Source organism: Alosa pseudoharengus, unplaced genomic scaffold (assembly GCF_046254945.1).
Source record: "Alosa pseudoharengus isolate Yale_2024_CS ecotype anadromous, Long Island Sound unplaced genomic scaffold, YU_APseudo_1.1 YU_APseudo_1.1_scf_2, whole genome shotgun sequence".
Classification (NCBI taxonomy): domain Eukaryota; kingdom Metazoa; phylum Chordata; class Actinopteri; order Clupeiformes; family Clupeidae; genus Alosa; species Alosa pseudoharengus.
The window spans coordinates 3,140,697-3,164,153 of record NW_027468663.1 but is presented as its reverse complement, the minus strand read 5'-3'; the positions used below and the strand labels follow the sequence as shown (position 1 = coordinate 3,164,153).

At 38.2% G+C, this 23,457-nt stretch overlaps 1 protein-coding gene across 2 annotated transcripts in view; it reads left to right on the top strand.

Annotated features, from left to right (window-relative positions):
• glmna (glomulin, FKBP associated protein a) overlaps positions 1-23,457 on the top strand; it is a 66,166-nt gene that overhangs the window by 6,072 nt on the left and 36,637 nt on the right. For both annotated transcript variants that reach the window (XM_076293390.1, XM_076293391.1), the window contains exons 5-6: positions 7,704-7,812; positions 11,315-11,555. In XM_076293390.1, coding sequence (XP_076149505.1) covers positions 7,704-7,812; positions 11,315-11,555 — 350 coding nt within the window. The remainder of the gene's footprint in view (positions 1-7,703; positions 7,813-11,314; positions 11,556-23,457) is intronic.

Here is a 23,457-nt window from a genome sequence, read left to right as displayed (position 1 = left end):
TTTCGTTCATGGGGGGGCCTTACAATAAAATAATTTATGTGTACATTTAGTGACTGTACACCAACAAGGATTCCCGGGACACTGAAAGACCGGGGTACACGAAACTTGGTGGGCATGTAACCCCACATGGATAGCATGGAACCATCGTTTTTCGTTTTGATCTGTAGCCCCCCCGCTGGACTAGACCCCCCGAAAGGAGGGTAGGGCAGACACAGTTTTCTGTGAATATCTTGAGAACCGTAGGGCCTAGGATCACCAATTTTTTCCGTATGTTTGCCTCCAGGGGTCATGTTAACCCATTCCATATGCACACATGTGCATAAACAGATACACACGCACACACATACATTCACAATAATCATACGTATGACACATACTCACACAGTAGACATATGTACGCATGCATGCACATGCACAAACACAGGCACATACGCAGGCACACACACACACCGACACACATAAACATAAACATGTACACGCACACATGCACACAATTCAAGAATTTCTCAGAATTATGAACAGGCAAGATGGGGATTGGGTTGTATAAAATGAATTTTACATGTTTTGGTACTTGTTGTCTAGCAGATACCAGTAAGAATTGAGTGTGGATCATGCAATTTAGTGAGACAGTTAGAATCATATAGGCCTTTCAGCGTGATTTCTTTTTGGGGAAAAAATGTGCTGGACTGGGCGGCAGTCATATTTTGTACCGCTCTGCGGTACATCTAGTTGTCGATAGTTTAATATCTTGTACGATAAGTCGATAATGTAATTATCCAGACTGGCCTAATGATTCCATTCCATTTGATCTCTGTGAAGTAGCACTTTACTAGCCTGGAAGCCAGCCCACAAAATTTGAGGTTGCAAAATTTGGTCTGGACTTGCTCAATTGACAAGCCTCTATGAAAACTTGAGAAGTGTGCTTACCAATCCAATCGTCCGAGTGGTCTTTATACAATGATGGACAGATGAGCAACGTGACCTGAGCGTGCATCGATTGATTTTGTTTACAGCAAGAATGTTGTTGCTAGCCGTTTGTCACTATTGTGGCTGTTGTACAATATACGGACAGCGCAATAACTTTAAAAAAGAACAGAAAACAGTGATTATAGCGATGGTTCGGAGTAATTTCACCCTAGGGTCCTTTGCACCATGACCCCGAGCCAAACACCCTCCCAGAACCTGTTTTCCCTTAGTCGAACCCTGGTTGAGTAGCGCTGTCAGAAACGAATGACTTTCTGCCGGCGCTTACCTATGGAGTATCTCATAAATTACCCCACTAATAATGCCCTGAATGGTACGAAACTTCTACAGTAGTACAACTATGTTCTGTACTCATAAAACGAGGCATTGAAAAGTTTGTAAGTACACCAGGAGTTTATTTAAATAACACTTGCCTGATGGATTCTACTCGCTGCTGCTATCTACCGCTGCGTCGACGTTACTTCCGTGATTTGGGAAAAGCCTGTAAAAGTCCTGGCAGGAAGCATGCATAAGTCAAGTTTATTTATATAGCGCATTTCATACACAGAGGTCATTCAATGTGCTTTACATAAACAAAACCAAATAATAAATATAGCCGCAAGCGGCAATGGCGGGCCCGAGCACCTGCGGGCCGCAACCCATGACATTTCAGAATCCAACAAAGCACCGACGTGGTGCATTTGTAAAATGTACATATTTGATGTGTGTGTTATTTGTTTTTGCATGTTATTTTCTGGCACATTTACTTGCTTGGCCAGGTGGGGCAATATGCAAGGCAGGCCCATTGTGTGTCATCATAATCATAATATATATTAACCTGAGAAATTTCAGATTATTCATTTTAAGCAAAGAACATTTTTGATACACTTTTTGGCCAGATGGTGGCGCTATATTAGGCATGTGAATTACACATGTGAATATCATCACAATAATGATATCCAATATTTTGTAAAGTTTCAGATCAACCAATAAAGGCATTACCAATTTCTGGCACATTTTCCTGCTTGGCCAGGTGGTGGCGCTATGCCAGGCAGGCCCATAGGGTGTCTGGATATCATCATAATTATAATATCTATTAACCTGAGAAGTTTCAGACCATTCATTCAAAGCATAGAACATTTCTGGCATATTTCCTGTTTGGCCAGATGGTGGCGCTGTGCTAGGCATGTGAATTATATGTGTGAATATCATCACAATAATGATATCCAATATTTTATAAAGTTTCAGATCAATCACTTAAGGCATTGTCCATTTCTGGCACATTTCCTACTTGGCCAGGTGGTGGCGCTATGTCAGGCAGGCCCATTGGGTGTCTGGATATCATCATAATCATAATATCTATTAACCTGAGAAGTTTCAGACCATTCATTCAATGCACTGTGATTATATGACACATTTCCAGTTTATATGGTGAGATATTAAAATCATGACATATTACAACATATCAAAAATCCCTTCGCAATTTAACATCAGCAACATCTTGGCATAATGTTAGCCAAATTTCACATGAATCCGGCAAACCGTCTAGGAGGAGTATGTTAAAATTGATCATGTAACATCAATGTAATTGCCATTCTTTCTGTTGCCAGGTGGTGGCGCTATGCCAAATATACATTATGGGCATGTGAATATCATCACTACCATGGTATTCAAAGACCTGTGAAATTTAAAACATTTGAAGCCATGCATGGTGAATTAAGACACATTTATTGTTAACGTGGAAGGGTATTAAAATTCATAGTTTCGCCATTTCGTCAAATTACAACATATCAAAAAAAGCTTCACAATTTAGAATCAGAAGCATATTGGCATCATGTATACCAACTTTCACATGAATCGGATCAATCGTCTAGGAGGAGTACGTTAAAATTGATCATGTCCACAATGCACAAAATCCCAATTACCTCACTTCCTGTGGGCGTGGCTAATGGCATGTTAATACAAAAGTTGATTGTTTTTGGGAGTTACACACACCCACCAAATTTGGTGTGTGTATCTAAAACTATATTCCAACCACAAGTCACAGTGACATAAGGGGGCGCTATGGAGTTCCTGGGCCAAGCCCAGTGCCAAGGCTTTTCCCCTGTGTATTCATGGTACCTCTTGACGTGTGTGCCAAATTTCATGCGTTTTCAGAACGTCTTCTGGCATCACAATTCATCACATTTTAGTCCGCACAAAATCCCAAATACCTCACTTCCTGTTGGGCGTGGCTAATGCATTGTACATACGAAAGTTGTTCATCTTGGGGAGATACACATACCTACCGAATTTGATGCGTCTAGCTGAAAGTATGTGCCAACCACTGCCTCAATCACCTAAGGGGGCGCTACTGAGTCCCTGGGCCACGCCCAGGGCCAAGCTCTTGTACCTAACTGCTTTGCGTGACACCTGATATGTGTGCCAAATTTCAAGCGTTTTCGACCATGTTAACCACCTCAAAAAAGGAAAACGCTCTGAGACAAAGTTAATATAATAATAATAATAATAATAATAATCCTTACAAAAACAATAGGGCCTTGCGCCCTTCGGTGCTCGGGCCCTAATAACAAATAAAAGCATAGAAGGGCAATATAGTCAAAGAATAGTTCAAAAGGTAAAGATTATAATAAAAAGAAAACATAAAACACAAGGTAAAATCTTTTAAAAATAGAGAATGATTAAAAAGACAAAATAAAAGAAGGTAGAATAATTTTGAAGACAGATTCAGAAATTATAACTCAGTGCAGTTAGCAGAAAGCATCTGAGTTTGGTCTTAAGTCTAGATTTAAAACTGGCTACAGTTGGGGCCTTTTTAATGTCATCCGAAAGTTGGTTTCAGAGCTGAGCCGCATAGCAGCTAAAAGCTGCTTCACCATGTTTAGTTCTAACAGCATAAGGATGTAGGGTAACACTCCATAATAAGGTGCCATAATAAATAGCAAACTAGTAATTACCTAACCCTTTGTTAATTGTTACTAACATATCTATTTGGTACAAGTTAATAGTTTTTTCATCATTAATTAAATATTAGTTGTTTGCATAAAAACTGTATGTTAATGCTTTAGCAAATCTATTAACTAATATTGCATTAATATGTGTTAATAGTTAACTAAATGTATTTTTGGCACTAATTAACAGTTATATTTTACATCATTTAAATGTTTAATGTTTATTTGCAAACTATATGTTAATAGAAAAGTTAATGACATATTATTATTTAACTAATTGTTATTAAACTGTGCTTCTGCCTATCCCAATATGAACCACTCTCCATAAGACCCTTACAATAGATAGATAGATAGATACTTTATTGATCCCCAAGGGGAAATTCAAGAAAAAAACATGGAGCTACCTTGACATGTTGCCACTGTTGTCAGCGCCGGAACCGCTTGCAATAAAGTTGGCTAAGCTTAATTAATATATTAGTGGTATATAGCTATAAGCGTGGGGTCCCTTATAATAAAGTTGGTTAAGCTTAATTAATATATTAGTAATATATTACTATCAGTATGGGGGACCCTTATAATAAAGTTGGTTAAGCTTTATTAATATATTAGTAGTATATAGCTATCAGTGTGGAGCCCCTTATAATAAAGTTGGTTAAGCTTAATTCATATATTAGTAATATATAACTATAGTCAGATGGTGAAGGGACTGAGACCAAAACTGGCTTATCACATTTATTCTTTTAGGAAAAGTTAAAACAAAACAACAAGTAGTTGAATGGGCTATATTACATGCATCATTCCTATACCATCACTGTCAGCCCTACTAGCAAGGGAGACATGGAATGTTCAGGTGCACAGAACGACAGTTTATTAATATTCTGAGACTCCCTAAACACTCACAGACGTAGACCATACGGAGGTAATGCATAAACATAATGCTAAACTAAATGTACATTCATTTCCTGCTAGACTGAATTGCACTTTCCATGCACACTAAGCTGAACTGCTTAACTACACTGAATGCATGGAAAGTTGCTAGCGGAGTTTACAGCTAGTCACGTTAGACTCAGTGTGTATGAACTCGTGGTCATAATGAAAACATTAATAAACGTTCTCTAAGTCGCTAGAATTGCACCCAAATCTTAAAAATACATGTAAAGTAACATAATACACGTGGTATATCAAAGTTTTCAACTTAAACAACATTTCACAGTTACAAAAGTGGGGAGTGCTTTATACAGTCAACCTACCCAATGCAAAGCATACCGCTTCTGATCGGCTATGGCAACAATACAAGGACAAAACGCAGCAGAACTGCAGTATAGCGTTTCTCCAAAGGGGGCTCCAAAACACCAATATCAATAAAGCTGCTTAATTACATCACATACAAACACTAAACTACATTTCTAACTCTGTTACACCCCTCCCCTGAATTTCACCAAATCCAAGCAGCAACCAAATAGTACTTCCAAAGGCAAAGAGTACACTACTTTCAAAGACTAGACAGAGAGTCACCAATTACAGGACAGCCAACCACAAAGGTATCCAATAAGGATGAAGTGGAAGAAGAGGAGCGCAAACTCTCACACAACCAACCACTGGCAGTAGGGTGCCGTATGCACCCCACAAGACCATAAAGCCATAAACCATAAATTCCATAAATTCTCAACAAAGCTAATCATAAAAGCTAGATAAATAATGATATGTCATTAACTTTTATATTAGTATATAGTTTGTAAATAATAATAAATAAACATTTAACATTTAAATGATGTAAGAAATAACTGTTAATTAGTGGCAAAAATATATTTAGTTAACTATTAACATATATTAATACAATATTAGTTAATAGATTTGTTAAAACATTAACATACAGATTTTATGCAAACAACTAATATTTAATTAATGATGAAAAAACTATTAACTTGTGCCAAATAGATATTTTAGTAACAATTAACAAAGGGTTAGGTAATTACTAGTTTGCTATTTATTATGGCACCTTATTATGGAGTGTTACCGGATGTAGATCCAAGAATGCACTAATATTTTGTTCATAGTACCAGTTTGCAACAATTATTAGTTAACACTAAGTTGTAAACACTTCGGAAAAAAATATTAAAAACTGGATATACCAAAAAACTTTTATGTAATCGCTTCCTGCCAGGACTTTTTTACGGGCTTTTCCCAAATCACGGAAGTAACATCCACGCAGCGGTAGATAGCAGCAGAGTAGAAGCTATCAGGCAATAAATAAACTCCTGGTGTACTTACAAACTTTCCAATGTCTCGTTTTATGAGTAAAGAACATAGTTGTACTACTGTAGAATAGTGTTGTCACGATACCAAAATTATGACTTCGATACGATACCTGCCATAAATATCACGATGCTCGATACTGAAACGATACTATGGCAAAATCCTAAGATATCTGGAAAAGAAAGGACTCATACCTCCTCCAAGTGTATTGAGTCATTTGTGTTGAATTCGGTGCACTTTTGTAGTGTGCAGGTCAATTCTGGGTTCTAAACTTCTAAACTTCCTACATAATTATTATTTTTTATAGTCAGTAAAATAGTAGGCCTACTTTGTATGACTAAGTCCTTTATTGTTTGTTATAGTTCATTTACATTGTGTTGTGTTTTGGCAATAAAGTAGCTTTAAATAGCCAAACTAGGCTAGATCAAGGTCAGTGTTGAAATTACTGCATGCAAATCACTGAATGCTATGCAGAGGGGGCTAATCTTTCGTTAACCTGTCGTTCTTTGAACTCTTTACATTTTTTGGGATATGTCTGCGAGGTGTTTAATGACTACTGCTTTAAAATGACTTTGAAACATATTTTACAAACGGGCCTCTGTGTACCTGATGGCTTGCCTTCACTATTTGCGATGTATTCGAAATAGTTCCAGATTTCACATTTGTTTTATCCACAAGGCCGAGGACTGTCGGGAAAGACTATGTAGACGTTGCCTGCGTACTCACTCACTCGGAGCTGCCTGCTTGACACGCCCACTTGCCTAGATGCGTGCAAGGAGCAGTGAGAGCAGCAGTTCACAGACACTGAACGTTATTATTTTAACAAAGTATCGATTCTAAAAACGTCGGAAATCGTATCGTTTTTGCGTGAAGGCATCGTGATACCTTTTTAGTATCGATACACCGTGCAACACTACTGTAGAAGTTTCAATTTACGAGATACTCTGTTGGTTCCATAAGCGCCTGCAGAAAGTCATTAGTTTCTGACAGCGCTACTCGACCAGGGTTCGACCAAGGGAAACAGGTTCTGGGAGGGTGTTTGGCTCGGGGTCATGGTGCAAAGGACCCTAGGGTGAAATTACTCCGAACCATCGCTTTAAGGCATTTGTCAAGAAGAAGTATATGATGGCTGTTCTCCCTACAGGAGTCACGATACATGTAGGCTATTTCGTTGCTCTGATTGGTTAGGTCTATCCAATTGAGTGCAGTTAAAACACATCCAATAATCACGTCCCAATCATGCAGTATCAGACTCAAACTCTGAATAGAATAGAATGAGTATGGCTATGTCAGGCTAACAAGACCTGGGGGATTGTTTGGAAAAAATGAGGCCATGGTGTCAAGATGGTTTGAACTGATATTTAATGACCCCTAGACAATTTTAATATTTCAAAGGACAAATATAGTCATGATATTCATCAGATAAAGTCTGATGATCCAATCATAACTATTTCATACCTTTAACCAGTTGTGTACACTCCTGGCATTAAAATGTGGTCACAAACTTGTGTTTGATTTTATTTGTTGATTTAGATTTGCAGTTCCAAAGAGCTTCTGGTTAGTTTGCTGGAGCAGGTGGAGGCAGCCAACCAAGATGCTATCACAGAAACTGTGATGTTTTTGCTGCAACCCCTACAGAAAGGTGACTTAAGAGAATCCTTATTCACTTAAACATTTTGTAGACAAAGGCCTTACACAAGAATTTTTGATGGAGTGTATAGCTTAGCTTTTCAGTTTGTTAAAGCAACACCAAAGAACTTTTCCTCTGTCGCACGTACGCTATTTGTTTGAAAGAACTATGTATTGCGACATCATGCAAGTCAAATTTGTAGTTTCTTATGTCTCATTCCATCGAACTACAAACCCGCTACCCGATCTGGCAAACTAACATAGTGCGGTTATAGCCGATAGAGGGCAGTTCACCTTGTTACGAACCACGGAAACAATTTTGGAAACATAATTTTAATAAAAAACTCTTTGGTGTTGCTTTAAGGAAGCATTGTGTCATAAGCAGTGTTGGGAGGGTTACTTTCAAAACGTATTCCGTTACAGAATACAGAATACATGCCCAAAAATGTAATCTGTAACGTATTCCGTTACGTTACTCAATCTGAGTAACGTATTCTGAATACTTAGATTACTTTCGCATTTAATTGCATTTTATAAGTGTAGGAATGCGGCCATCAAATCCTGCCTAGGCCTACTACAGTAAACAGGCCTATTCTGGTGTGTTCTTCTGTTCCAAATGGCTGAAGTGTTAGGCCCACATAGGAGAATGTAAAGTCAACTAAGCTACCTGATACAACTTTAAAATAGCAAGGTGACCACTAAAACTACAGCAGGCGACTAGGCTAATTAAAACAAACAAAATAAATAGGCTACTTTAAGGGCGTAGCCAGAAATTATAATGTGTGCCTGTGAGATTTTTCGGTGGCATCAACCCAGTACAAGTGAGGGGCGCATATGACAGGTGGAACGCAAATGACCTGTAAATGTAAACACTATCTAGGCTACTGTATATCAGTGCTCTCAAAATGAACGTGATCGCATAATGACAATCAAAAAACGCACGTTAAAATATGCTAGGGCTACTCGCAAGAATAATTCTTCAGAGGCTGCACCATATAATTCATTTTAAGACGTAAATGTAGATCTAATTAAAAAAATTAAAATCCATAAAGCTATTTTAAGTTAGAATAAAAAACTTAGACTGCAGTGCCTATTTTAGAGATTGGTTTTATTGTAGGTCTAAATCAACACGTGAACTAGGCTTTGCTTGCTTAGCAAACTGTGTAACCGATTGGCCGAAGTAGCCTGAGCAATTAATACTTCCTTTGAACAGACGTTAATCATAACTGTCACTTAAACTGCGAACTTCAAACGTTGTTCCCGCCATCGGCAAGTGAATATATTGTTATTAATATTTAATTTAAAAAAATCAATGAGAAACAAACTTAAACAAGCTGGTGAATTATATATTTTATTGTAAATGTCAGAAATACTGGGTAGACCAATAGAGCAATAGGTAAATGACTAGACTCCCGAGCTGTTCCGAGAGAAGCTGCCGTTGGCAAGAACGCTGCTGTCTCAAACTGCAAATTGAGCGTCCTGTGTCCTCGCGTTCTCCAGAGTCTGGACTCACGATCTTAACTTTTCAAGTTTGAACTTTCAAGAACGGGAGACCGTTCTTTAGCGTACTTTGTATTGAGAAAAGCCCCAGGAATCACGATCAGTGAGGAACAGGAGTTACCTCCACTTATTTTACTCCTAATTTGCTGTGCAAACAGTCATTTCAGGGTCTCCGATGACGCGTCCATAAGGCGCACTGGCTGCGTTTTGAGGCTAGTGCAAGACGGCGGGGCTTGGATTTAAACATGTAAACAATTTCATCATAGATTGCTTTCAGGAGCTTCTGGGAAATGGAGTTGCCTTAATTTATTTATAGAGTGAACAAACTTATGAAACAGAGAAGTATCGTCATGTAATCCATTGATTTCAACAATGTAACTGTATTCTAAATACCAACTATTTAACTTGTAACTGTATCGGAATACAGTTACTCATAATTTGTATTCTGAATACGTAACGCCGGTACATGTATTCCGTTACTCCCCAACACTGGTCATAAGCACATCCACAAAGGGGGATATTCCAGAAAGCAGGCTTTATCAAGCTCTAAGCTTAACTGTAAACTCTGAGTTGAGATGGGAATTCTTATGTTTTTGGTTCCCCGCATGTTTCTAATCCAGTATGTTTTTTTCTCATTTAGCACATTAGCACACTACATCAAAATGCTACGACTTTACTTGAGGTCTAAGAATCTATATATTATACTGTCATAATACTGTCATGACAGACAGTTTTCTGAAATATCCTGTCACACATCTATCTAACAGTGCTAGAATTGTTCTGTAACCTTGCATATCTAATTATAATAATCATTATGTCAACATGTCATGAATACAAAAAGAGGTACATTTTCTGTTTGTCAAGTTGTCAAGACAGACATCCTCTGGTAATGCCATCCTGTTTAATGTCAAGCTGTCTTAATAAGGACACTTCAAGCTAATTTAATGTCAAGTTGTCATGACATATATCTACTGGTAATGTCATCTTGGTTAATGTCAAGTTGTCATTACAAAGACATCCCAAACATATTTAATGTCAACTTGTCATGACCAAGACAACTTCTGGTAATGTCACTTTGATTAATGTCAAGTTGTCATAATTAAGACAACCCAAACAATGTCAACTTGTCATGACAAAAACGGAATGACACCTAAAGGTATACTATGCAGGTTTAGGTGTTTTTGGCGAGTGTGGAGCTCCCTCTAGAGTCACAATGTATTAATATGCAAATTCTCGCGAATTAGCCTCCCTGTACACAATGCAAATGCTTTTGTTGTGGAGGTGAAGGATTAACAACAGGCACAAACTATCTCCAAAGAGCTATATCTACTGACAAGGTAATGTTTCACGATTCTCACAAGATTTGGCGGGGCGCCGCTCTTGGAATTGCATCGCTGGTTTTCTCGGTAGGGACTTGCTACGTCTATGCTGTTTGGCTATGCTAGGTGAACGATTCGCCTATTACAAGTTTGTTTACCATCAAATTGGCTTCGTAAAGGTGAAAATCTTGCATAGTGTTCCTTTAATGACATAAGCGTTTATGACTTCTGACTTGTTTATAACATTTATGACAGGTTAAGGATGGTGTCGGGTCATCGTTATGACAGTGTCATGTCACTCTTATGTAGACACTGTCAAGTGTTACCCACTATAGACTCAGATAATTATTAAACAGTCAGGCAATGTTATAATAAATAGCAAAATGCATTGCTGTGCATCAGAGCAGGATCTTTACCGATAGTGCAGTAAAATACTACAAGAAAATTTGTATTTCCTGACAATTTGCAAAGAAAATAAATATATACTTGAATTTCCCCTGGGGATCAATAAAGTATCTATCTATCTATCTATCTATCTATCTATCTATATATATATAGCAAAATATTAGAAAAATCTTAGTCAATATGCATGTATAAAGAGAGACAGAGGAGGAGAAGGCATAAAGGAGGAGATAAAGAGAATGATGAGATGGAGTGATAATGTGATAACCCTAATTCCTTACTATGCTCTTGCAGTGCTGTTGAACTTTGGCAGGAAGAAGGCTACCTTCCTAGGCATGACACTTTCAACATTGTTGGACCAGATAGCTCGACTCCCAGTGTCCTCAATGACAGAACAGCAGGATGATGCAGCAGGCTTGTGCCGATGGTGCTCTGGGCTTCTGTGGTTTGTAAAACCCTTTGTAGAAGAAATCAAGCACAATTATCACAGTGGAGTTGTCCATGATGAGGAGCTAAGAACGGAAATCCTGAAGTTGTAAGTGAACAGCACTTTTATTTTTTATAATGTGTGAATTCAAACAAAAATGTTCCTAAGAGGTCCCTCAAACACCAATGACAAGCACTTGTCTCGATTGCCATCAGTTTACAAGACATTTGTTTTTCCAAATGGCTAACATTTTGGTGATGACTTGCAGAGCTATGTACAGTATATTGAAACAGATGCACACAAATATACTTAGCATATTTTAGCCTTATCTGCTATTCAGGGGGGCCTGCATGAGCCTTATCTGTTATTTTCACAACCAAAGAAAAATGTCATTAATATAATAAAGAAAAATAGATGTACCACAAAGCGGTATAAAGTATGACCGCTGCTCAGTCCCGCACGTTCTCTTTACAAAAATAAATCACGCTTGTCAATTTGTCTCCATCCCCTACTCTTGCAACTCATGCTATGTGTATGTGAGTGGGTGTGTGCATGTATGCGTTTGCTTCTGTGTGTATGTGTGCTTCTGTGTGTGTGTGTTAGGGATGCAACGATATATGGTGCATTATCGAACCGAACAATACGCCCCTCTACGGTTCAATGCGCATACGTGAACCGTGATAATTCGATAGGCTTACATCTATTTACATTTTTCAAAAGTTGCTCATTGTGCAGCAAACTCCACGCATTATAGCCTACTTTAACAGAACACCTTCAGACAAGGGCCCTATCACCTCTGCAACCTATCAGCACTATCCCTGCTAATGTACGGAAGCAGTGATAGGTTGATGAAAATGAGTTCCAGAAAAATAAAACCTCAGGGCAGCTGACTGCTCTAAAGCTTAGCCACTAGCAAGATAGAGAAACAAAATTTAAAGAGACGCTGCCGTCTTTCATATCCTTTCCTATCATATCCATACATTTCACTGGTAGTCTGAAGACATGGCTCTGATATAAACAGCTATATATTAGGCAGTTCACGTATGATGAGCTTGCATAAAATACCATGGCTAGCATGCTAACGTTAATTGTTTCTTGAAATAAACTGCTTCACTTCAACAATCACAGTAGCCTACACCATCTATACTGCTCTGCGTTCACCTGCGCACCCATTACTCTCGTTTGAATTACTCGCGAACCCGTGATCGCATAGATATGGCACGCATGTCAGATGAAAGAGGAGACAGAGCTACTCATTGATACCAAGTATATTGATCTTTCTGGGTTATAAAAACAGACAAAGTGACCGCAAAATAATAACGTCATATAGCTCAACCTACCGGTGCGCACCCATTACTCTCGTTTGATTTACTCACGAACCCGTTATCGGATAGATATGCCACGCAATGTCAGATGAAAGAGGAGACACAGAACTATCATTTGATACCAAGTACATCCTTCTGGGTTATAAAACAGATTAATTGACAGCAAAGTAATAACTTCATATAGCTTGACTTACCCCACATTTTTGTGTGTTTTTGTGGCAAAGCATGTTCATAATCCAACGCTATCATGTGTTTCTCTATGGCAAAGCATGTTCATAATCCGGTTTTGAGATCCTATCAAATTCCCATAATATCCCATTCAAGGCTCACATACAGTAGACCTCGACAGTCCCGCCCACAGCCGATTCCAGAAGTGAGAATCCAATACAATTTCTCTGTTGACAATTGGGGTATAAGCCATAAAATCGTAACCGTCGATGGTAGACTTAAAACCAGCTACGACATATGGAGCCATATCTACCACTTGAGTACTACATGTTAAGCACAAAATATTTGCTCAGTACCTCTGTAATGTCGAAGGCCACACCTTCTCATCATACGCGATTTAAGGAATTAATTTACGCGATTTTGGGCATATTTTGTGGAGTCATATCTACCAAATTTTCAAAAGTAAGAGTTTTTTTGACATTAGTCACCCTCCTCATGACATGATAGCCCAAAACGGTATCAGCTAGGGCTGAACGATTTATTGCATTTGCGATAATATCGCAATATGATGAAACGCGATTTCGTAATATGTGACGTCACCAAAACGCATTTATACTTGTGCTTGACGACGCGCCACCGACTCTTCACACCGACCACTGAAGAAGCAAAAAACGTAAACAAGAGGACCAGCTAACAGTGTCAAGAAAGGTCTGATCAGTAGAGCTACTTTGGTTAAAAATAAACATCTTCATTACCTTTTGCTCGAACCTGCCATGTCCCTGGTTCTAGTTCATAATTCCCCTGTGCTGCTACTCTGGCTGGTAACTTTGTTCACTTATTAAAACTCCATGACTGTTTAGGCTGCACTCACCTGTGCACTGGGGACTTTCTTTACTGGAGTACAGTGACAGTGGGGGCATTTGCGGCACAAACATTTCATCTCACAATTGATGCATATGTTATCCACAAGTAGTTAACACAGCTAACCACCAAAAACCCAGCTGTTCTAACATTAGCTTACCAGCTAAGGCTCTAGGCTACATACATGATGCTAACTGCTGATAACTTTGCCTGTTTAAAGAGTTTTGTCTCTGCGATTGGCTTTTTGTGATATGAACAAACTAGTTAATTTGCATGCATGCGTATTGCGCTGCAGTGTTGATGATGCTAACCTTTAGTTAACACCGAGCCGGTCATTCGGCCGCATTTACTTGCGCTACAACAATCTACAGCAGTTTGTTCCGATTCACGTGCAAGTAGCCTACAGAGGAGAGGAGCGGGTCTGTGTGCGTGCGCGCATGTATGGAGAGCACAGGACAAGGAGAAGCCGTGTCAGTGCCACTACATGTAGACCTATTTTTTAACTAAATAAAGAAGATCATATCTACATGAAATAGAAACAAAATAGAAACGTATCCGAATCATTAAATGTTTACAAGGCTGGAAGTTCAACAAATATAGGTCTACTAATGTGATTAAAATAGTTAAATAAAAAATATTTAATTTATCAATCTTATTCAATGACCTAATGCCATCAGAACAGTTTATGTTTAACTTATCTAATTTTGTGTTGGTCATACTATAGAATAAAATATTGCTTGTCTTTGTTGAATAAGACCGAAGATAAAGAGCTTAAAAATAATCGCATATCACATCGCAATCCCAATATTGGTGAGAAAAATCACAATTAGATTTTTTTCCAAAATCGTTCACCCCTAGTATCAGCCATATACCAATTTACCAATACCCAATGTGTTATGCATGGGCAGCATACTAATGAGGAGGGTGGGACATGTTTCATGTCATGTTAGATCACATCCTGAGAGTGTAAGCTTTCAGAAAATATATGGTTTATATGGTTGAACCAGTTTTTCCTAAATGAGACAGACCTAAAGGTATCAGCTATATACCCGATTTACCAATACCCAATGTGTAATGCATGGGCAGCATACTAATGAGGAGGGTGGGACATGTCTCTTGTCATGTTAGATCACATCCTGAGGGTCTAAGCTTTCAGAAAATATATGGTTTATATAGTTGAACCAGTTTTACCTAAATGACACAGACCCAAAGGTATCAGCCATATACCGATTTACCAATACCCAAAAAATATATGGTTTATATACTGTAGTTCAATCAGTTTTCTCTTCATGGTACAGACCAAAATGTATTATGTGTACACGTTCTTCACCTAAATCCATAAAATCCCATTAATTTCAATGGTAAATTTACTTAAGTGGTCTGCAGGTACAGTGGGAATGAGTTTATTTCTTGTTAACATGATTTTTCTTAAACTCTGGGACCAGGGCTACAAGACAATACCACTTTTTAACTTTCTTCTTTCAGTAAAGCACAATAATCTCATGCCAAAGTCAGATAACTGACTTTTACCATAAACTGGTACCGTAAAAGTCCTGGCAGGAAGCGATTACATCAACGTTTTTTGATATCCAGTTTTTAATATTTTTTTCCCCGAAGTGTTTACAACCTAGTGTTAACTAATAATTGTTGTACTATGAACAATATATTAGTGCATTCCTGGATCTACATCCTTATGCATGCTTCCTGCCAGGACTTTTACGGGCTTTTCCCAAATCACGGAAGTAACATCTACGAAGCAGTATAGTAGCATCCATCAGGCAAGTGTTATTTAAATAAACTCCTGGTGTATTTACAAACTTTTCAATGCCTCGTTTTATGAGTAAAGAACATAGTTGTACTACTGTAGAATTTTCGTACCATTCAGAGCATTATTAGTGGGGTAATTTACGAGATAAAAGTTGGTACCTTGTTATTACGACAAGGCAGAAAGCACCAGTTCCAGCTAGGGCTGTCAAAATTGCTCAAAAATGACGTTTCAATATTCGCTCTAAAAAAAACACATTATATTCGAACCATTCGAACATCTGGTTGCGCATTTTGTCAATGACACTCATTACGTCAATAACAGGACAAATGAATACAAAGAGACATAACTACTTGTATAGGTAGTTTATTTAAGTATACATATTTGACAATTAGGGCTGGGATAAACAATTATTTTTTAAACGATTAATCTAGCGATTATTTTTTCGATGCATCGATTAAAGCCTGTGTTGCAGGTTAAACACCACTGTTTATTAATGGGTACATAAAGCACTCAATATATGTATATCATTTTAAAAATGTCTCCAAATGGTGTTAAATGCCAGTTTTTGTTGTTTTTAGCATTAGCGGGTTTTTTGTACGCAATTCGGTGATGACGTCACTTTGGGGACTACTTGATCTGCGCTTCATTCATTTCAATGCATTTCAATGGACATCGCGGTTACACTTTCAACATAAAGTTTGTATATTTACACTTCGAATTTCGTCACAGCATTTATATCACAGCTACCCTATGATCTACCAATGATAATAACGGTGCCTGATATCAATTTAGTATTTTTTCTGAATTTCGGGAGGTCTCGTTTTGGAGGGTATATGTTTTACATTCATTCCTATGGGAAACGGTCGCGGTTACACTTTCAACATAAAGTTTGTATATTTACACTTCGAATTTCGTCACAGCATTTATATCACAGCTACCCTATGATCTACCAATGGTAATAACGGTGCCTGATATCAATTTAGTAATTTTTCTGAATTTCGGGAGGTCTCGTTTTGGAGGGTATGTTTTACATTCATTCCCATGGGAAACGGTCGCGGTTACACTTTCAACATAAAGTTTGTATATTTACACTTCGAATTTCGTTACAGCATTAATATGACAACGACCCTATGGTCTAACAAAGATAACAATGTCTTCCGATTTTAGTTTAATGCAATTTTCTGAATTTGAGAGGCCTCGTTATGAGGCTACATAATGCACCTATTCAGTTCAATGTATTATGCTTATAACATTACGACACTTTTTTTGTTACTGTCAGTGAACAGCACCGAATGAAAGTCAACATGTTCTTTATATCTAGTGATAGTGATCATGTCGTTAGTTCAGATAAGTAGGCTACCGGGCAAACTTAGTCAGAAGATCAGAATATGAAGCATCATGATAGCTAGCTGGGCTAACTTTTTAGTCCCACCTGTGAGCCACCCCAGTTACTTAGCTTTTATAGCCGCCGCCGATTAGGCTGGTCGTGTCTTCAGCATGAATATTTTCGATAACTACTGCTTGTGATTGATTGCCATTGACATCGTCAGAGTACGGCTTACCAAAGAGGGAGATAATATGGGCAAGTCGCAGTTTTGCAAGTGCTTGTGTGGGCTGTGCCGTCCCGATGGAAACTGTGGTGGAGAGCTGCAGTAACTAGGGAAGCGAGTGCATTTTGGCCGCTGGTCGAGGAGCTCCCCTGTGACCAGCATAATGACATGATCTATCTAGCTATCTAGACTATCAGCCTAGATATGTATATAGACAATCTATAGCCTATCTATTTATCTATAATCTGCCCTATCTACTGCTGTACAATCCCTTACTCGTCTCTCTTTACTCCTCTCTCGTTACTCTCAAGGGTCTCAAGGTGGGCTTTGGTCTGTAGTCTCCCCAAGGTGACGTAATGCAATGCATTGTGGGGGAAAGGAGAATCACTTCAAATGCTGTGAAATAGTACCTGCTTTTTCGTATTATATTCCGTTTTGTGATACCCAACAACATCAAATACAATGGATAACAGTTTAAATGTTTATTATCAACAAGCAAATTGTGCAAATTCGTTGGAAAATGAACCCTGCAACACGGCCTTTAATCTAACGATTAATTTTTTCAGTCCGATTCGATAAAAGGCTGCTGATGTGTGGATGCAATTCATAACATAGTTAGTTCAAATAACGGTTTGTACTTCTCCTTTGGACAAGCACTTTTGAGTCTTGGAAAACACTTTTCCATTTACATTGGGATTTTGCAAACATTCAGTCAATAAAATGAGCCCTGCATGAGTAACGAATACAAGCAGCTGCAAGTAAGCATGCTAAACTTGACATCCAAACAGTATTCTAACATTAGCTTTAAGATACTGCTTGATTGCATACTGTAACTTAACTTCGTTTAGTCTCCTCAATGTACTATGTTGTGATAAGACCATAGCAGAGTTTACTTTAACTTTAATGCAGCAGTTTTGAACAAATTTGCGCAGCATGGTCAGGATGCTAAGCGGATTTAATAGCAATTTAGCCCACAGTGTTCTATGCAGTTAGCCTAGAAATCTAGACGCACCCTAGCGGCGGCAAATTAATTTGCTCAGCTTGTACGTCTAGTATCGAACCATAGGAATTTCTATTGGCTTAACACCGTGGATGACGGCCAATCACATCGCTCTATTTCGTTAGAGAGTCTTAAGGCGGGCTTAACAGGATAACGACATCCTGCGACAGTGAACAACAAGGAAGGTGGCTATGGCAAACGAAGAGCGGTTGTTTGAATCGGCATTGGCGTCAACTTTGGAGGAGTTGGACTTGTGCTTTTCTTTGAAAGTAGATCAACACAATGCACTTAAGTCATTCCTTTCGAAGAAGGATGTATTTGCCGTTTTGCCGACCGGATACGGATATGGTCGTAGCGCTGGCCTATTGCATGCCTAGGCAGTTTGAAAGACAATTCTTTGCCCGCCCCTTGGATTAAGCGAGGTGAATGATTCGATGCCAGACTATACATGTCAATGATATAGGATGGCCCGCCAGGCTACTATGCAGTGCTTCTATGTGGCAACAACAATCCTTCAACAATCGTGAATATTTCGTTAAATGCACATGCAGAGGAGGAGCAGTGGGCTCTTACGAGAGAGAGCGGGCGGGGCGAGGAAAGGCTGTGTGAGTAAAAAGTGCAGCTCAATGAAATTATTTTATCTTATCTTTCATTTAAATAGTAGGCCTACTACAACATAGAACATCATTAATGTGTGGTGGCCGGTTTTGATTTCGTGGTACCCAGCCACAGATTAGTCAACGTATGGAAAACACTGAAGGTGTAAAATTAAAAATATTTAGCAGCACACGTTATGCTTGACGAATCGACGCTCATATTTTGCGTCGAAGTATTTTTGGCGTCGACGTCATCGATTACGTCGACACGTTGTCCCAGCCCTATAGAGCTGGTAAGTCCCGCCCCTTCCGCTAACCCCGCTGGACCTCTAGGTTGAAAAATCGTTAATGCAAGTGAATGTAAGAAAATAATTATTTTCTGGTCCCGTTTGAATTTTGCCATGAATGTCAACATATGTTGTCTGTGAATTTTTAATATAAATTTTCGTGTAAAGAATGCTACAATTTAGCGGGTAGAAGTTTGATGCGGTTAAACTTGAGAGCACTTTGTGGACTACAACTTTCCCATAGACGACAGCTAACTAGTTTCCCATAACAACCATCACTACTTTAAAATCACACTGTATCATAGTGTTAATGTGTTGAGTGAAGCTAGACATGTTTCGAATATTTTTGTTACCATGTGTGTTTATTCCTGCCATTACAAAAACTAGCATCTCAGCTAATGTTAGCGATTAGCTCACGTCACATAGGCGACATGTAGTCTTTCTCATTATGTCTTTTTCACAACTGCTAGCCGAAGAATCATACAAACTGTCAAACTCGTAACATGAAAAATTATATTAAAAATTCACAGACAACATATGTTCACATTCATGGCACAATTCAAACGGGACCAGAAAATAATTATTTTCTCACATTCACTTGCATTGACGATTTTTCAATCTAGAGGTCCACTGGGGCTTTAGCGGATGGGCGGGACTTACCAGCTCTATTGACAATGTATTACCTACACAAAAACAAGTAAAACAACTAATGGCCAAGACCGCAGACCTCACTCTCGCTCGCTTGCTCACTTGCTCACGCACTCTTTCTCTCTCTCGCCCGCACCCTCACGCTCTCTGCGCATAATGGTTAAAACAAACAACAACAATAAACAAATGTTGAGTGCTGTTTTGTGCAATTTAAGGTCGTGACTCTTGTCCCAAATATAGAAGGCTTCATTCAGTGGAACAAATATTATATAATATATGTATTAGGGCTGTCAAAATAACTGATTAATTTTGATTAATTAATTTGAGAAAAAATAATTGATTAAAAAAATAACGCAGATTAATCAATTCCGTATGACCTTTGACCCCGAGCCATTCTAGTCAGTAACCATTAGACTGTAAAATGAAGGAGAGAGAAGAAAATGTGCTGCCTAGATCATTGATTGGAACATTTACTTTTAAAAAACGGCCTGATGTTGATAAAAATAAAGTGTTGATTAAAATAAAGCGCTCTGCAATGTCACCGGAGCTAAATCAATGCAAAGAAATAGTGTTGACATTCAGGGGAGTGTTTTTTTCATTGTGTCCCCTAGGTTATATCTGTGGCCTGAAATGCCTTGTATGTGAAAAAAAAAACTTCTTCTCGAAGCACTTTTGAATTGATTTCATCAGCATATTAGGTCATATCAAAGATTATTATGGCCATTATTTGAACAGTGAAAATAATAATAGAAGAGTTTTTGAACTTTAATGTCACTAATGCTGATTATTCAATGATTCATTTGAATTTAAATATTTAAAAATTTACTTTCACAGCGAAAATTATATATGCGATTAATTTAGATTAATTAATCACAGAGTATGTAATTAATTCGATTAATTTTTTTAATCGATTGACGCCCTAATATATATATATATATATTAGAGATGTCCGATAATATCGGCCAACCGATATTATCGGCCCGATATTAGCATAAAAATGTAATATCTGTTAATATCGTTATCGGATTTTTTTTGCCTTAAAACCGATAACATAATGCTTGCGTTACACACAAATAGTGCCTATGCGCTCCTGAAGCGTTTACCGGCGCACAGATGATGACCTCATCAATCTGCGTCTTGAAGCATACAAACAAGCGTGGATGGCTGCAGTAACAAACTTGCTCGTGGCCGTAGTAGCCCCTTGCATTGGCCGTGACGCCCCTTTGAAAATCAGAGGTTTACAGGCCACGGTGGCCTTGGTGCCCCCTTCTTTAAATATTCTGCTTTGCGTCCTACTAATAGCGATATATATTTAGCCTATGGCCTATGGCCAAATTACGCAGTGGAGAAAGTGACAGCGCAAGAAAGAAAGTGCGTCCAAATTAACCCATCCTACTCATCACACAGACATCACAAGTATCACACGAAAGAGCTTTTTCTCAGCTTTTAATCGATGTTAGCCGCTAATTGCTGTGGTGAACGGTTCGCAAGAAAAGTAAATAATATCATTCAATTTAATCATAAATTCTACCGAAGGTTTTGCGTCCATCTCCCTACCCATTCATCTCGGTGGAATACTTCAGAACCCTTCGTTTAACACATGACAAACCATATATCAGAATAAACAGCAGACCTTACCGAACAGAAAGGTGTAAAGCAGTCCCCTGTACAGTTAGCCGTTCCAGACTAATCCCGTTTTGAATTTGCAGTACATTTCAACATACATGGATGTCTCCAAATTTGGGATTTAAGTTTTACACTGTGTTTAAATTGTTCCACATTATTTCATAACGGGCCAAATACAAAACAAATATTACAAATGTCGCCTAGATATCGGTAAATCAGAGGACAGCTGACTATAAGAGTTTGTGAAAGTAGCCTTCATGATCACAAAATGCTAAGCATGCATCTAGGCTATTTGAGTTTCTTAAAGCTGAGCTGTGCTTAAATTGTTCAATACATGATTTCATAACAGGCCAAATATAAAATAAATGTTAAATATAGCCTAGATATCTGTATATGAGGAAGGACGGGTTTAGAGTGAGGGTCTGTCTTGTCTGTAAAAACAGACACCCGTGACTCATATTTGTGCATTCATTCAATTAAGGTGATTGAGTTTTAGTTAAAGAAACAGTTCATGAAGCATCCTACAAATGCAGGCTCATTTAACACAGAAAAAGGGTAGCCTGTCATACACTATGCCTGTTATTTTAGTTGGCTTTACATTCTGCTATGTTGCACATAGTTGTTCAGGTACAATGTTTTATCATTTGTGAAGAAGTCAAATTTGCCCTATTTGTTGTGGGCATTGTCAAGATTCTCAGGGAGAGTGTAATCCAAACTGTTGTTTGAGACAATTAAAAAAAAAAAAAATAAACATGGCACTTTTTCCCTAAATTAAGTTGAAGTATTTTTCTTATTTTGCACAGACAATGTTAACATTTGGAAAGCCTTGTTGCATTCAAGAATGCATCCAGTGGGGCATCACAATAACATTAAGCATGTTGTGTTAATTCCACAACAGGAGATATGTGATGTTACCTAAATTAGTTTTGAGGAAAAATAACCCACATATCGACATCGGTATCGGCTGATATCGGAATCGAAATTTGAGAGTTGGACAATATCGGCATATCGGATATCGGCAAAAAAGCCAATATCGGACATCCCTAATATATATATATATATATATATATATATATATATATATATATATATAAAATATAATATTATATAATATTTTATATATATATATATATATATATATAATATAATATTATATAATATTATTAACATTAATTGAATTGAAGTATGAAACTTTTCCTTGACATGAAACGGTAAATAATCAAACCAGTGGAAGCTTGCAGTGCATGAAACTGCTGTATCTAACCTACCTTATTCATGCAATATCTATTCAGTCAGTACAGTAGCCTACACTTTAGTAGGCCTAATGTTTCTGTTTAACGTTAAATAAAATGAGGCACACAATTCCGAGAAATGTGACAACAAAGAACTTTTACCCTGAGATTCCTTAAAAAAATAAAGTGCTATTAAAAACGAAAAAGGCTACTTACATTCTTGATGCTTGTATAAAAAAAGGGAAAAAAACTGACCGCAATTTATTCCATTGGCCGTCGGGTCTTAGTCCTGAAGGCCTACAGGTTATTTGCCAAAAACACAAGACAGTCCACATTTGAAGGGGCCAGTGCTGATCTCTTTTTATTAACTATATTCCCAGCGGAGGAAAAGACGCGTTCAGAGCGCACTGAGGATCCGGGGATGGAAAGATATTTCTTTGCCATCTGGGTGACGTGAGGGTATCTCCCAGAGCCCAAAAGTTTTCCACCACATGAGAGGATTTTGTTGAGCAGGTATTGGAGACTCTGGTTCATACATCGACATCTCTTTTTGAAGCAGCACACTGATGTCCTGGTCTGGGCTGTCTGTGCAATACGTGTCTCCGAAGAGAAACCCCATAGCAGATAACGCAGTTTTCTCAGCGGGTTGCTGATCACCGGTTGATCACCGGGTTGTCCGGCAGCGGCCTCACTGCGTGTGTCTCCTGCCACATTCACTTGTTTCATCTCCACCAGTCATGGCATGTAGACTGCAATTTGTTCAATAAGTATTGCCCAGATGTAGGATAGGCTACCCAAAATGCGCTAATTAAAGCCCACAGCATATAATACCTCCAAAGCGTGTTAAGTAATAGCGGGTTATTGTTACGTGGTAGCAAATCATGTTATCAAAGAAATAGACGTAGGCTAATGTAGGAATGCACACAGACATATTGCAACAGGTAATGGT